Source organism: Podarcis vaucheri (genome assembly GCF_965113315.1).
Source record: "Podarcis vaucheri genome assembly, chromosome: 5".
Classification (NCBI taxonomy): domain Eukaryota; kingdom Metazoa; phylum Chordata; class Lepidosauria; order Squamata; family Lacertidae; genus Podarcis; species Podarcis vaucheri.
Window position 1 is genome coordinate 99,012,251 of NC_138763.1, and position 16,168 is coordinate 99,028,418.

General features: G+C 41.8%; 1 protein-coding gene across 1 annotated transcript in view; it reads right to left on the reverse strand.

The window, feature by feature from the left end:
* Nucleotides 1-16,168, reverse strand: part of VWF (von Willebrand factor) — a 155,897-nt gene that overhangs the window by 113,936 nt on the left and 25,793 nt on the right. Inside the window, exons 8-15 of the mRNA XM_082222998.1 lie at nucleotides 15,821-15,943; nucleotides 14,259-14,370; nucleotides 13,281-13,327; nucleotides 10,434-10,570; nucleotides 9,276-9,411; nucleotides 7,474-7,574; nucleotides 3,659-3,854; nucleotides 2,604-2,819 (exon numbers count right to left, since the gene is read on the reverse strand). Of these exons, the coding sequence (XP_082079124.1) occupies nucleotides 2,604-2,819; nucleotides 3,659-3,854; nucleotides 7,474-7,574; nucleotides 9,276-9,411; nucleotides 10,434-10,570; nucleotides 13,281-13,327; nucleotides 14,259-14,370; nucleotides 15,821-15,943 (1,068 nt within the window). The remainder of the gene's footprint in view (nucleotides 1-2,603; nucleotides 2,820-3,658; nucleotides 3,855-7,473; nucleotides 7,575-9,275; nucleotides 9,412-10,433; nucleotides 10,571-13,280; nucleotides 13,328-14,258; nucleotides 14,371-15,820; nucleotides 15,944-16,168) is intronic.

A 16,168-nucleotide genomic window follows, 5' to 3' on the forward strand; every position in this document is an offset into this window, starting at 1 on the left:
TTGCCCCTGTTAAGTTGTGGGCGAACATATCAGACGACACAGCGATTCTTCAAACAGCTCTTGTTTATTCAGAGGCCAGAACAGAACTGAACTGAAGGGCTCAGTCAGCCTGCTTATATAGAGCTCCAGTACAACGTTACTGTAGCACATAGGCGCCGACTCCATGGGGCCTGAGGGGGCTCGAGCCCCCTCAAAAAATTTTTTTGGGGGGCTCAGCCCCCCCAATAATCTCGGGCGCCCTTCCAGTAGAGCGCCGCCGCCGCCCCCGCCTCCTCCCCACCTGCGCCCTCGCCAGCCAGCTAGCCAGCCGCGGGCCCTAGTCGGAGAGCCCCGGCCGTCCCCCGCGAGATTAGGGAATCCCCGGGGGCGGGGGCTCCTGCTTCGCTGCTTCGCAGCACCACCGCCACGGCCAAGGCACTGCCGGGGGGAATTTCCTTCCTCCTGGCGGTTTCAGCGGTTTAGGGCCGGAGCGGAGGGGGCTCGCCCTCTCTTCTCCGGCTAGCCCCACGTTTCCCGCATATCAGCTGTTCCGGAGCTGATTAATAGGCGCAGCACGCTCTCCCCTATTTGCTCACGAGGGGGCGGCGCCACTTTATTTGCATATTCATGAGCTTATTTGCATATTCATGAGCTTATTTACATTTCACGAGCTTTCCCGGGCCCCCCCAATATTTTTTATAAGTCCGCGTCCCTGCTGTAGCAACTTTCTAAAACTATCCAATCACTGAACGTCACTTTCGATCTTCATTTGCATAAAAACTATCCAATCACTGAACGTCACTTTCGATCCCTTATTTGCATAACTATCTACAGTATCCCCCTGCTGGCCCAGGGCGAGAACTTCAGTACATAACAGCCCCAATGAAAAAATTTTCCCCTATGCAAACAGCAGACACCACAGGGGCAGTCTGAATTAGGACCACAGTAAAGGCATCCCCTCGCACAAGCCCCCAAGCCCTGTGGCAGGTTCCCAATCTGGACCAGGCACCCTGCGCTGGCTATTTGTGAAAGGATAATACTGTGCTTGGATAAACATATTGTGAAATATGATCCTCAGTCCCTGAGCAGGAAGCTGCCCAATACTCCAATACTCTGGTCCATTAGCAGTAATTATGCAAAACTGCCAGTTGCAATCTCAATCCATCTAAATGAGCAAACATTTTTTCGTTGCACCATGAGAGGTATATGGAGAACCAGATATAGAGAACCAGATATGAGGCTTTTAATGGATCTGCAGCCACAGAAAATCAGCATTTGTGCAAGGTGTAAATGCTCATAACGGACAAGAGAAAGGAAGAACGAACTGCACCACATATCAAGGATTAATTGTGGCAATTGAATGTGTTCCAATTGTATCATTTTACCATTTGCAGTCCTTTCCCATTCCTTCCCCTCGTTCCTTTTATGATCGCTGCATCATTCTAGCATAGTACTGCTGCCAATAAGAGGTTCATTATCGCCAACCTCTCACACAGTCTCCAGGCCTGCATAATTTCAAAGGAGACCTATAAATTAGGGCTCTTTGCAGATGACCTAATGGTCACAACACCAGACCCCACAAGCACAGCAACCTCCCTAATCAGAGAACTCAACACATTTGCAATGGTGTCGGGCCTACAAGTAAATTTTACAAAGTCAGAAGCTATGTGCTTCAACACCCCTCCTCACACCCAAAAAGAACTCACGAAGGTCACCAAAATAAAACTTTGCCACACCAAGTTCAGATACCTAGGGGTACAAATAACCAGAAACCTCAATAAATCGCACCTCCACAACTACAAGCCCCTGTGGCGACAAATTAACAAAGACCTAAAGAGAAGGAATAACATGAACTTCACTCTCTCAGACAAAATAGCCATGATCAAAATGATCACACTCCCAAAACTAACCTACCTATTCCAAACCCTCCCAATCTGGATCCCCTCAACCCATCTTCGCAGTTGGCAGAGAAAACTACACTCTTTCATCTTCTCACATAAAAAACCAAGAATAAGCCCCAAATACCTGCACCTCCCCACCTCAGAAGGAGGATGGGGAATCCCCAACATAGAAGCATCTTACAATGCCAACCAAATACGCCATATAATCCCATATATACTAGAAGATGAGACAAAACAATGGGTACACCTAGAGAGGGACACAATTGAAAACACCTGCACCACAACATACCCACTCCTCCCAAACAAACTAAAGAAAATTCCCACAACACTTAACAGGTACACACAGACCATGCTCAAAGCATGGAAAACACAAATAGGCAAACTATCCCCAACCCCATCCCCACTAATCCCCCTGGCGTACCACCCATTATTCCACCATGCAGCATAATTTCAAAGGAGGATATATATTTTTTCTCCTATACTGTTTCACTTCCTAAGCACAAACTATGAAGCCTTGCTGTGGCTTTGCATAGTTCTGGGCCACATCTGATGCTGAAGGTCTGGTTTTGCCATTTGAAGTGGGAAAGGGCGTGTCAGCCATGCGTAATTGCACACCCACCGTGCACATTAAAATATATGTTCATATGCCCACAATTCACACTAAAGCACATGAAACATCATGCCATGTATTATATTACTAACATCTCGGCAAAGCGCACATACCGCAAAAATCTGGCTTCCTCCAGCTGATGAGAACTCCTTTGCGAGCGCAGGCCATCGCATAAGCAGAGACGGCAGTACACAGACAGTCTTTTCCATCGGAACAAGAACAGACATCATAGCGGCAATTCTTGAGGTACGGAGAAGGGCTGACTTTGCGGTGGCAAGGTTCAAACAACGGGGATAACAGAACCAAGCATGAGCCTTCAGCGTACTTGGCTGAAATGTAAACAATTTTAAAATGTTAGATGAGCAGTTATCGGCTGTAGAAAGAAATAGGAACCACCATAAGCCATCAAAAACACATTGACCCAGTTAGCGTGTAACACCAGGCCAAACCTGTTTGTCAGACAAACCAAGAGCCAGGGTTTGGACAACACAGTAAGCCAAACTGTGGCTTAGCCGATAGCATATACCTAAAGGAGCTTCTCCATTCCCATCGTTCAGCCTGGAAACTGAGTTCCAGCTCCGAGGGCCTTCTGGCGATTCCCTCACTGTGAGAAGTGAGGTTACAGGGAACCAGGCAGAGGGCCTTCTCGGTAGTGGCACCCTCCCATCAGATGTCAAGGAAATAAACAACTATCTGACTTTTAGAAGACATCTGAAAGCAGGCCTGTTTAGGGAAGTTTTTCATGTTTGATGTTTTATTGTGCTTTTAATATTCTATTGGGAGCTGCCCAGAGTGGCTGGGGAAACCTAAGCAGATGGGCGGGGTATAAATAATAAATTTTTTATTATTATTATTATTATTATTATTATTATTATTATTATTATTATTATAGCATCCAGACCAGAGGAAGAAAAACACACAAACGGTGGATCAAGGCAAAAGGAGGCACGTGCCCCAGATAGCAGTGGTGGTCTGCCTTTTCTCCCTTTTTTGTCAAGCTCTGAGCATGACAGTTCAGAGATAAAATGCTGATTCTCTCATTTTTCCACTTCAGGGAGCCCTTTCCTTGTGGACTTGTCTGCAATGGAAGACGCTATGCTGAAAGAAGATAAACATGCTGCTATCTTTCACCACAAGCCAACCCTGGCTTCATTGCAAGGGCCAGTACCTAAGCGCGGGTTGAGACTGCAGGTATTGCTATCTTGCTTCTGCAAATCTTGACAATCTTCTTTGAGCTTCCAGGAATTCCCAAAGTCTTCCACAAGGGTTTCCACCAGGCCAGAAGGTGTCAGGAAATCATCTCCTTGGTTGCCATTGTAGTTGCCACACAGACCACAAGTTCGTTCCGTGAATTCTGAGGGTAACTGAAGAAGTATAGGAGTTAAATTCAGTATTTACACATTTCATTATTTTTTTGTCTCCAGTCAGCTGCTTATAGGATTTCTGTTGAATGAACCTTATACAAACTGTGCTAAATATAAAAGTGCTGTATATAAAACTAATTAAAAGGCACTGGGAATGATCCCCTTACCCAAGTAAATTTTACTTAAGGAAATTTAAGTGTATATAAGTACACATTGGATTAACGTAATAGTTTCTGTCCTCATACAGAGGACAGATCTGTGATCTTCAGGATCACAACTGACAAAATGGTGGCGCAGATTGAGTGTTTTGCCCATCTAAGCATGTTGCATGTGCCCAACAGTATTAGGAATCTTGGACAAGGAAGGAGTCAGATGATTATCAATATTAATCTCCTGTTTTATAGCAATATCACTCTTCCAATAAACATATTTAATATGGCAGTTTATACCTAAAATGCATTACATCAGAGATCCAGGGGAGCATAATAGCTATGGATCTGAGCAGGAAAATTCCCAGCTCAAATAGTTTATCTTCAACGTGCCTGAAGAATTTGCCATAGCAGGGCTTTAGAGGATGCCCACACTCTGTTCCCATCGACAGAAGGCAATAGTCCTCTCATCGCACAAAAGTGTGTGTGCTCTAACGCATACTTTGGCACCAACATGTGTTGCAAAAAATTTCCAAACAATACGCCCCCTAGACTGCAATGCTTTACACACTTACTCAGAAGTAAGCTCCAATGAATTCAGTATGCCTTCCTTCTGAACTGATATGCATAACATTGCATTGTCAGAGTGCACTTCAGCCAAAGTTTAACACTTTCAAATCCTACTGATTTCAAGGGGAGATTTAAAAATTTGCCGAAATCCATGAGATTTAAATATTTAAAATAGTTTATGTTGCATGCCAGCTGTCTGTTTGAAACATTATTGGAACATAATGATGTAATCCAGCCAAATCAAAGAAAACTGGAATTTTCCTAAAATCAATATAACCTTTAAAAAGTTTTCAGCTTTAGAATCTATTTTTCCAATTTTCCAGTTAAGTCCTAAGTAGGAAATGGATGTTGTTCCTCAGGACTAAAGCAGGAAAACCCAGAGTTCATTATATTTCTCAGAAGTGTCTGCCCAGGTCACTGGGAGTGAAAGTAAATCACTTCCCCCAGTTGTCTAAAACATTTGGCAACGACACACAAACATTTGTGCATTTGTGTGCGTGAAATTATTTTTGATTGCTCCAAAAGCAACAATGTTGACCTTTAAGGAGCAGATGGAAAGGAACATGACAATTTAAAAAGGCACTGGAAATTGTTCTTTAGCTTTTATCACTATCGCGACTACATTCAAAGTTGAGAAGACACAGCTGGCGTAGTCTGGGGCCTGAATAAGTTTAGCCAGAAAAGCAGGAAAAGGTCAATCATGGCTTTGCTCTTGCATGATCTAATTTTATATATTAATCAAAATCTTCATGTGTCTTAAATCTCAGAGAAAAACTATGCCCTCAGGCTGCCTTAAGAGTCAAAACTGTGTTATCCTGAGTATTAAGTGATCCTTGTTTAAGAAGACAGGAAATGGTTTGGATTAGACCAAGATTGTGGGATGTGATCCATGAGAGGCAGTCAAGTACAACATACGTTGAAATGTTAGAGAAGACATGCAAGGGAATGTTTGGTCCAGCCAGTCGAAACTTCCTGTTCCTCCTGGCTGGAGCATCCTTCCTTTTGCATGTGATAGAAGGTGGGCGTGACATAACCTGTCCAGGTAACAGAAGGACGAGTCACACAGCACACCCTCCTCTCTTTTTGACTTCCGTCTTCGTTTGACCAGCTATTAGCTAGGACTGCTCTACTAGCTCTCAGCTAGCAGAAACACTGGGGTTATTACCCCATATAGGGTAGATCCACATGTACATATTTGTAACTACCATAAGTCTGTCTTTAGGAATCCAACTGTGAACTGATGTAAGTAAACTTCTTAGATTGACTTTGAATAAGATTGTGGTGTCTTTTAATAGGAATTCAAGGGAATTTACCAGGAATGTACAATTCAGTCTGAGACAGACTGCGTTGTATAATAGTGAGAGGCTCACACGAGCCTGCAACCAGCTATCTGCTGGGGAATGTAACTCTGCTAAATATACCTTCCTGAAGAAACCAGAGGCCTTTCTCTTGGGCATTGTTGGCCAAATGGTGTTAAAGAAAGATAGGACTTTCTTTATGTATGCTACTACAGCAGCAAGAATTCTCATCGCAAAGTATTGGAAGACACAGGATCTACCCACTCTGGAAGAATGGCAGATGAAGGTGATAGACTATATGGGACTGGCTGAAATGACTGGCAGAATCCGAGACCAGGGGAAAGAGACGGCGGAAGAAGATTGGAAGAAATTCAAAATTTATCTTAAGAAATATTGTAAAATAAATGAGTGCTAAAATGTTGAGGTTATAGAAAAAAGGGGATTACAGCTGCAAAAGATTAAGTAAAAGAAAAGAACAAGGGAAAATTAGATAAGCTTAAGGGGGAGGATTTGCTGAAACAAATTTGGAAATTGGGATGCAGAAAGGGGAGGTACGGGGAAGTCGGTGAAGTAAGGTTTAAGAAAAAAGGATTTGAAATTATACATGTTTGTCTATGTGTTTGTTTGTATTGTGTATTGTTTGTGTTTATATAATTTGTGAAAAACCAATAAAAAAAATTATACAAAAAAGGGGGAATGTAACTCTGCTAAGTAAAGGAACTTGCTAGCGCAAGTTAGGAAGGATGTTAATAAACAATATATCTTCTCCTGCCACCCTGAACATTCCCACAAAGATGCAATCTGCAATCTGTCTGGAGGGTGGCTACAGCCCCTCACAAGCTGCCCTCAATTCCCAGGGTAGCAAGGAGTCACATCCCAGCGGCTGGCTGCTGTAAATTCGCCAGCTGGCCACATTGCAGGGCAGGTAAGCATGCCGAGTCCAAGGTTTAAATTGCCCAATCATGGGCAGCCAATGGTGTGGAGCCTGGTCAGTGGACCCGAGAGCAGAAATGCTTGCTGGCCTGCCGACTGGGGTTAAAAGCTGTGCCTATTATTTGCAGCGCAGTCTCTTCTACTCTAGAGTACAGTGGTGCCTCGCAAGACAAAAAGAATCCATTCCGCGAGTCTCTTCGTCTAGCGGATTTTTTGTCTTGCGAAGCAAGCCCATTAGCGGCTTAGCGGATTAGCGCTATTAGTGGCTTAGCGGGCTTAGTGGATCAGCTGATAAGCGGTTTAGCGGATCAGCTGTTAAGCGGCTTAGCGGATCAGCTGATAAGCGGCTTAGCGGCTTAGGATCAGCTGATAAGCGGGTAAGCGGCTTGGGAAAAAGGGGGGAGGGGGGGAAAACCGCAGGAACTCGCAAGACATTTTCGTCTTGCGAAGCAAGCCCATAGGAAATTCGTTTTGCGAAGCACCTCCAAAACGGAAAACCCTTTCGTCTAGCGGGTTTTCCGTCTTGCGAGGCATTCGTCTTGCGGGGCACCACTGTATATCTAGAATTTCTAGCACACCACAACCATATTTTCTTAGGGGGGGGGAATCAATTTAAATACAAATATATGTTTGTGTGTGTGTGTGTGTGTGTGTGTGTTTGAATCATACCTTCATCGAAAGAGTTCCGTGCCCATCCCAGTCAATCTGTATATTCTCTTTATAGCTGAGACGAACTGCAGACATTACGGTGTGCTGGATACGAAGAGCACCTGGGAAAACCAACTGCTAATTACAGATACATAGGGAGGAGCAACAGAAAATGTGAATGTAATACAGGAAATCTAGACAGATCTAAATTGTCTGCTGAAGGTGTAGAGCCAAGCGACGCCTTATGAGGCTCACACAGCAAGTAGCTATGCAGGGGGAGGGCTGTGGTGTGCATCCCCCCTTGTTTTTAATTATTTTGTGTTTTTATCTTGCATTTCTATGTTGTGAACCACCCAGAGATCTATAGATGAAGGGTGGTATACAAATTAAACAAATTAATTAATTACTTAATTAATAATAATAATAATAGTAATAATAATAATAATAATAATAATAATAATAATAATAATAATAGCTGTGCAGTGTTCTGGCTTCTGGGATAGCTGCGCAGCCTGCATTCACTCCATAAGACGCACACACATTTCCCCTTACTTTTTAGGAGGGGAAAAGTGAGTCTTATAGAGCAAAAAATATGGTAGGTACGGCTCTGGCGGGAAGGAAAACGGCGTTTCCGTGCGCTACTCTGGTTCGCCAGAAGCGGCTTAGTCATGCTGGCCACATGACCCAAAAGCTGTACGCCGGCTCCCTCGGCCAATAAAGCAAGATGAGCGCTGCAACCCCAGAGTCATCTGCGACTGGACCTAACGGTCAGGGATCCCTTTAGCTTTAAGCTACTGAAGTTAATGGGGCCCTTTATATGTCCCACTGTCCTTTGTCAACAACAAATTGTTGCTGTTTTCTGTGTTGAATATATGCTGTATGGACCTAACAGGTTTCTAAAGCACATATCAAAATATGTATTTTATCAAAGTAATAGTTGAACTGAAATACAATTAAGAAGCATAGAAGCATATTCATAGTGAAATACATTTAAGAAGTATATTAATAGTGAAATAATTATTAAGCTCTAACTGTATGTAGGTTTTATTTTATTTGGGTTTTTTATCTTATATTTTGGAAATGTACATTCAGGGGTTTTTTTCCTTTAATTTTTTTTGGGGGGCCCAAGCGGGGTGCTAAGCTACAGCTTGTTTAGCTTATACATAAATCCATATAGGGAGGTTCAAAACTCTGCTCTCCTTATGATTCTTCATCACCCACCCTGTGATGCTCTGTTAAGTAATGAGTAGCTGAGAGTGGGGGAAAGAAGACTAGACTGCAGAGAGGACTTAATTTTAATATTGAGCCTCATCATTATTTCCACTGCTTGGCCAGAGTCAACAGGAGGGTGTGTTGTGTACCTCCTAATGTTAAATTGTGGGCCAGAAGCTGCCTGGGGTGGGGAGGGGGAGATATGAGCCCAGTCCCTTGGCCCAGTCTGAGATACATAGCTGTCAAGTGTCCCTTATTTGGCAGGACAGTCCCTCATCCCAGCGCCATATCCCGCTGCTGTCCCTTATTGATGATGTCCCTTAAATAAGCTACTGAAGGTAATGGGGCCCCTTTCTATGTCCAGCTGTCCTTTGTCAACAACAGGTTGTTGCTGTTTTTGTGTGTTGAATATATGCTATATGGTAATTTATGGACCTAATAGGTATCTTAAGCCATTTGCACACAACAAAATATGTATTTTATCAAAGTAATTGTTGATCCCTTATTTTGGCTGCTGACCCCTTATTTTTGAGGCTGCTGGTCCCTTATTTTCAAATCTGTAAGTTGACAGCTATGCTGAGATACTCTTAGTCACATGACACAGAACACACCTTGCGTGAAAGGGATTTGTACATCCTGCCCGTTCAAAGAAACGACACCACCGTGTTTCAGTTTAATAATGCTGTTCTCTTCCAGAAGCTGGACAGAGGCTGATCGGGTACACACTGCATCAGGGTCATCAGCACACTAAAAAGAAATCCAAGTGTTAAATTAGCATTGCAATTTTGATCTAGCTGCAGCCTCAGTCCATCAGTTGCTGTGAGACCAGGAAAGGAATACTTGAACCAATGTTAAAATTGCTATCTGTACACAGCCAGTATCATTGTTACAAACTCTTGCTGTGTGCACCTATGTTTTGTAAGTTCTGCTTCGTTTATTTGACAGTCACTTCCCACAACTAGCAGAAAGTTTGAAAGCAATTTACAGAACAGAAAATAAAAGACGAAAGATCAATAGAATCAATAATGATAAAAACAGGGCATTACCAATTTGTTGTAGAGTTATTCCCCCACAATGTCTAAAAACATAAAATATTTCTTTAAAAAAAATTGTGACCAAATAACAACACAGTGGTCAGCAGCAGGAATAATAAGCGCCTTTTTCCATAAGGGAGAGGGGCATGTCTGGTTCAGCAGCCGTTCCTTCTCCCAAGGAAATTGAAATTTTGGTTTAGGACAGATAATTTATCAGCACCAAGCTGAGGGTGGAGAACCATAACAGCTAATAAAAGCAATATAAATTTACTGTGTTGGTATGCTCCATGTTTCAAAAAAGAGACACACATATTTACCTCTGATAGCACTGGCATATATCCTAAAGCAAAACGCCCAGTTCATTTGCAAATGTGAAAATGGTATTGCAATTAAGTCATCCAAGTCTTTATTCTTTGCAAGCTAGCATCTTGCCTAACCTACCATGGGGTATATTGATAAAGTGAGCTGCTGTCATTATGCAAATAGTCTCAATGTAAATCTCACTCTAATTATGTCAGGGCACAAGATGGCCTGATACTTTATGGAGGGGAAGAAGGAAAACTCAACACCAGGCTGCCATTTAAAAACACAACACAACACAACACCTCAGGCTGCCATGTTCAGCTTGGCTCTCTGCAACATGTTGTTTGCCCAAGCACTTTGTCAAATCGGTCGGTGTGTTTTTGAGTGAGAGAGGCAGCCCTTGTTTTTTCCTTTCAAGGAAGATGTTCTTACCTGGACAGTCTCTATGAAAACAGAAAAGGTGTTCTCTGCACAATCTCTGGCAAACAAGTAATGACAGATGCCGCTGAAGGTGAAATGCTTGTTGTCAAAGCTCTTGAAATGTGATTGGCCAGTGACAGAGCATTCACCTGAAAAAAAAACAGTACCAAATATTGATTTTAAACAACATGACTTCAAGCTAAAGCAGAGTTCTCACAATCATATTAAAACAAGAAAGAAGCATTCCTGATTCAAATGGCTGGGCTGGGCAGATGTCTGCCTCAAAGCATATTCCTCTCTGATTGCCCTTGTAAGAATAACTGCTCAAAAGAAAGTATCACTGAGATCTGTAGGACTGAATTTTAAATATTTTTAGGCCTGGGATCTAAGAAAGGTGGTATCAAATGAGATGGTAGGATAAAATAGGATGTGCCAATAGTAATCATGAGATGAAAGACCTCTGGTGTGATAAGTAGCAATGTTATTGCTGTTGTTTAGTCGTTTAGTTGTGTCCGACTCTTCATGACCCCATGGACCAGAGCACGCCAGGCACTCCTGTCTTCCACTGCCTCCTGCAGTTTCCTCAAACTCATGCTGGTAGCTTCGAGAACACTGTCCAACCATCTCATCCTCTGTCGTCCCCTTCTCCTTGTGCCCTCCATCTTTCCCAACATCAGGGTCTTTTCCAGGGAGTCTTCTCTTCTGATGAGGTGGCCAAAGTATTGGAGCCTCAGCTTCAGGACCTGTCCTTCCAGTGAGCACTCAGGGCTGATTTCCTTCAGAATGGATAAGTTTGATCTTCTTATAGTTAGTAGGTCTTAGTACTAGTGTGCAATGGACCTGAACTTAAATACGCAGCAGCAATGCATCTTCAGTGCTGCTGATGCAGCAAAAACAACATGAGAGGCAGCAGTTACAAGTCCCCCTTTAAGTCAAGACATCTATAGTTCTGGTTGGTTCGGGCAACTCATTTGTGTTCCATTAGGGTTCCAGATCAGATATACCCAATTCACTCCTTTATTTGTGCTTTCTTTTTAGCATGGGTCCGTGGCAAGTCATCACACTCACTTTCTAGGTCTCTGGGATAGTTTGGGGTCCTTTTTACTCTCAAGATCAAGGGGTATATGCTGTGTGATTTTCTGCCCACTTTTATTGTAACCTTGCTATCTGAAAGCAGCACTGAGACACACTGTCATTTTCTTCTTCTTCTTTGCCTTTGTAGGCATTACAAGCACAGGCTATGATAAAACATCATAAAACATCAATATATAAACATTTAAAATATATACAAATAAACAGCCATGAAAAGGATTATATATCATTGGGATTTCTTCCTGCTAAATAGTGCCATTCACCAAACTGAGAGATACTATTGATAAAAACTCAGCCAGCCTTTCAGTTATTCTGGGTTAATGTTAGACGCATAGAATCTGATATTTTCATTGTGCCATGATGCTAGACCACCCAAAAAAAGGGGGATGGCATGCATTTGCATAGCTGGTTGTACAATGGGCAGTAGAAAAGAATATGTTCTACAGTGTTTGACATATTCAAAGGACATCCACATATCTATCATTTCTGGGTATGTTTAAATAATTTATGGGCTGCATCAATAGGAGTATAGCATCTAGATCAAGGGAAGTAATAGTGTCATTGTATTCTGCTCTGGTCAGACCTCACCTGGAGTACTGTGTCCAGTTCTGGGCACCACAATTCAAGAAGGACACTGACAAACTGGAACGTGTCCAGAGGAGGGCAACCAAAATGGTCAAAGGCCTGGAAATGATGCCTTATGAGGAACGGCTAAGGGAGCTGGGCATGTTTAGCCTGGAGAAGAGGAGGTTAAGGGGTGATATGATAGCCATGTTCAAATATATAAAAGGATGTCACATAGAGGAGGGAGAAAGGTTGTTTTCTGCTGCTCCAGAGAAGCGGACACGGAGCAATGGATCCAAACTACAAGAAAGAAGATTCCACCTAAACATTAGGAAGAACTTCCTGACAGTAAGAGCTGTTTGACAGTGGAATCTGCTGCCAAGGAGTGTGGTGGAGTCTCCTACTTTGGAGGTCTTTAAGCAGAGGCTTGACAACCATATGTCAGGAGTGCTCTGATGGTGTTTCCTGCTTGGCAGGGGGTTGTACTCGATGGCCCTTGTGTTCTCTTCCAACTCTATGATTCTATGATTCTATGAAACATCTGCGCTTGACAAAAGTTGAGAGGAAAACGTTCAATCGGGCTAACGTAAAGGACTGGAATTATTAATTTTGAGATATAAGTAACCCTGTTATCTGTTTAAACCATAGATCTTAGAGGTGCAAATTTTATATACAGCTGACTTGGTGTTTTGCTTTTCAATTTCACTCAATCTGGTTTGAATATTGCAATAAATATATTGCTGTAATTGTCACTTCTGCATAATAAACCAAACTTTCTTTGTTCCTCAGGCGTGTGAACTTTTTAATGGGGCATAAGGATAAAGGCAGAAATTCATAACAGACATGTGTTCCAACTCCAGTTAAGGATCCTAGCAGGAATACACATGAATGTTAGATAGGCATGTGGGTTCAGACGCACACCTTATAACAAACCAACAAACTCATTAAAATAGTGTAATTTAAACAGTGCATGTATTTAAGCATTTTCTGTGTGTGTTTTGTATCAAGGGTCTTCAATGCGCCATCACAAAATACCTAGTTTAAAATTTGAGTTCACCAAAGGGGTAAAAATATGTATCCTTCCTTCAAAAAATCTACAACAGAGAGCAAGATACTATTTGCAATGTGAGACACTTGAGAGTAAGGACTGAAAAAGATTGTGCAAATTCACTTACTGGTTATTCAATATCAATATCAACCTACCTGGGCAAGGTTCATTGCTGCAGATCCAGGTGCCATGCCTGCAAATACTGAAAAATGCAAATTTTTATTATTATTTAGATGCATGGGCAAACTGAACATAGCCTATCATTATTCATACTAAAGAGCACATGACATGGAGATTCATGATGGGATCACCAAAGGTCTTTTTCTTTAGCAGTCAAGGAGATGAATTTGATGGGACAATTGACATAAGGTAAGGGAAGCCATACGGACGCTTGTTCTTGTACCTGTATGCCTACTTCTCTGAGGCTAATAGCAGCTCCTGGGGATGAGAACCCTTTGAACTTTGCACTGGGCTGTCCCCATGGGGGAAAATCCTTCTCTGGAAGCCCAGATCCTAATCCTTATTGCTGATTTAAATCAATTAAATCTCACTTCTCATGCTATTATTCAACAAAGTTCTCTTTAATCTTTTATGTAATCATCTTCAAATGAAGGGTGGTATACAACTAATAATAATAATAATAGTGTCCAAGGCCTTAAGCACATGCATGAGCGTGTTGAAACTTATTCATTGGGATCATCTATAGTTCTGACCTAGGCACTTATTTTACACACTGAGATACAGGAGAATCAACTCCATACCAATTCATGCTCCAGGCAAGGAGCTACATGTCTGAATGTTTCCCTATCAATGAAGTTCCTTGCACATAGAAAAATACCATGTATGGGAGACAGCTAGACTAATATCTCCTACCTCACTTGAAAGCTTTCTATGTGTCGGTTGAGTGGAGTTTTTGTTCTTTGGTGTTTTTGGTGCTGTGGAACTGAAATGTGCACCTAAAGCACCACAATCCAAAATAAACATTAGGACTTGATTTGGCTACATGTATAGATTGGTCCTCAAGGTATATAACCAGTGAGTTGGCCAGAAATGTAAGTGTCCATGGGGATAATCACACAGGGTCTCATCGCTTGTGACAACATTACCATTGTGGATCCCATTATCCTATTTACCATGAGTTGCAGTCCTGGTAGACAGAAGAGCCGGGAGAGTAGCGCTTGCCTGAATGTAGGCAGGGGCAATCAGAGCTGTCAACACAGAGGTCTCCATCAAGCAGCTTGCCCTCTAGAGAGGCCAGCAAAAACACTGTTAGTATCCACAAAACCATTTTAACCCTAAATTCTAAGGAAGAAGATTGACACAAGTCATAAATGTTTATCAGCTGGCATCTTTCACCCTCAACAAAAGAAATTACCGTGAAAATCCCTGAAACGAGAAGTAATCGACTATAGAATAACAAAAATAAAGAAGTAAACTAGAATTAAACAAAAACTTAACGAGATGCCAGCTACAAAACTTGTTTCACTGAACTAATCAGTTTCCTCAGAAGGAAATAAAGAAATTGTAAGATTTTAAGTGATATCAAACAAGCTCAAGATCAGGGCTAGAAATGCTTCTTCGAGTTTACAAAAAAGTTATGAAAACCTCAGTGACAAGTTTTAAACATTTAAGAGAATCGAGCAGTAGTGATAAGAAAATGAGGTTTTAAAGTATTCAAACAAACTCAGAAAACAGGGCAGAAACTCAAAAAAGTTTTAAAGAAAACACTATTTAAGAGAACCAAGCAGTAGTAATAAGAAATAATAGTGATACAAAACTAAGGTTTGACGCTTCAGACAAACTCAAAAACAGGGCAGAGACTCAAACAAGTTTTAAACAAAACCCTATTTAAGAGAACCAAGCAGTAGTAATATAAGAAGTAATAGTGATACAAAATTAAGGTTTGAAGTTTCAGACAAACTCAAAAACAGGGCAGAGACTCAAACAAGTTTTAAACATAGCCCTACTAAGAAATTGAGGATTTAAGTTTCAGACAGGCTCAAAGACAGGTCTGAAGTGCTCCTGACTGCTGATGTTAAACAACTGCAAGTCAGAAACCCTTGCCAAACTATTGCAAATCACCCAGAGATCTACCAGCAGATGCCAATATACCTTCTGCCCACCCTTGACCTTAATGTGCTCCTACAATATTCTGCGATAAACTGGGGCTTCGTAGGGGTTCCTCAGCAGACAAGTCAATATGGAACAGGTCCCCTGAACAACATTGCCCTTAGCAAACAAAGTTTGCCTTAGCTGAGCTGTGAAAACAACTCTAATCAGAGGGCTAGTATACTACCCAGTGTATGTCTAGCTGAAAAGAATACATACTCTTACATCTCCAGGCTCAATTAAAAAGCCTCTCACAGTATATCGTCTTCATTTTCTTTCCCTAACAGCTGGAATGACTTAGAAATAATTCAGAAGCAACTTAAGACTTTGCAGGCAAAAGGGAAGAAGTAATGGATCATCATCCATCGCTGAACTCACATAGACCTTTATTTCTTTTTATTTAATAGTAGCTCTTTGATAAAATGCATGTAGGCCTAATCTGGGGGCAGAGAAAAAGAGAAGGAGAAGAGAGAGAAATAAATACTCCTAAACATTTGAAAACAGACACCAGTTTTCTTCTTTAAATGAAATGGGAAATGCTACTGCTCAAAGATTGGCTCTGTAAACAGATCAGTAAATAAATTACCAGGGCAGCTGCAGCCATCGACACATTTTTCTTGGCACACTTCATTGATATTCAAACTCTGGCAGGTTTTGGCACAAGGGGATGTGCACTCCTTATACTCCAAGCCAACTGGGCATCCTGGCCCTGAAAAAATTGCAGGGATCTGAGAGAGAAATCCTTTAGGAATCTACGAATACTCTACTTACTTTATTATACAGAAGGGTGGATATTTTATTTGGTCAATTCCCTTCTCGTATTTTATTTTTAAAAACCACTTCTAAGGAGGTAAAACTTACACATACAAAACAGATAACATATTACAGTGACCATGCAACATTTGGCAAACAGAATCACGTGTGAATGCTGAAA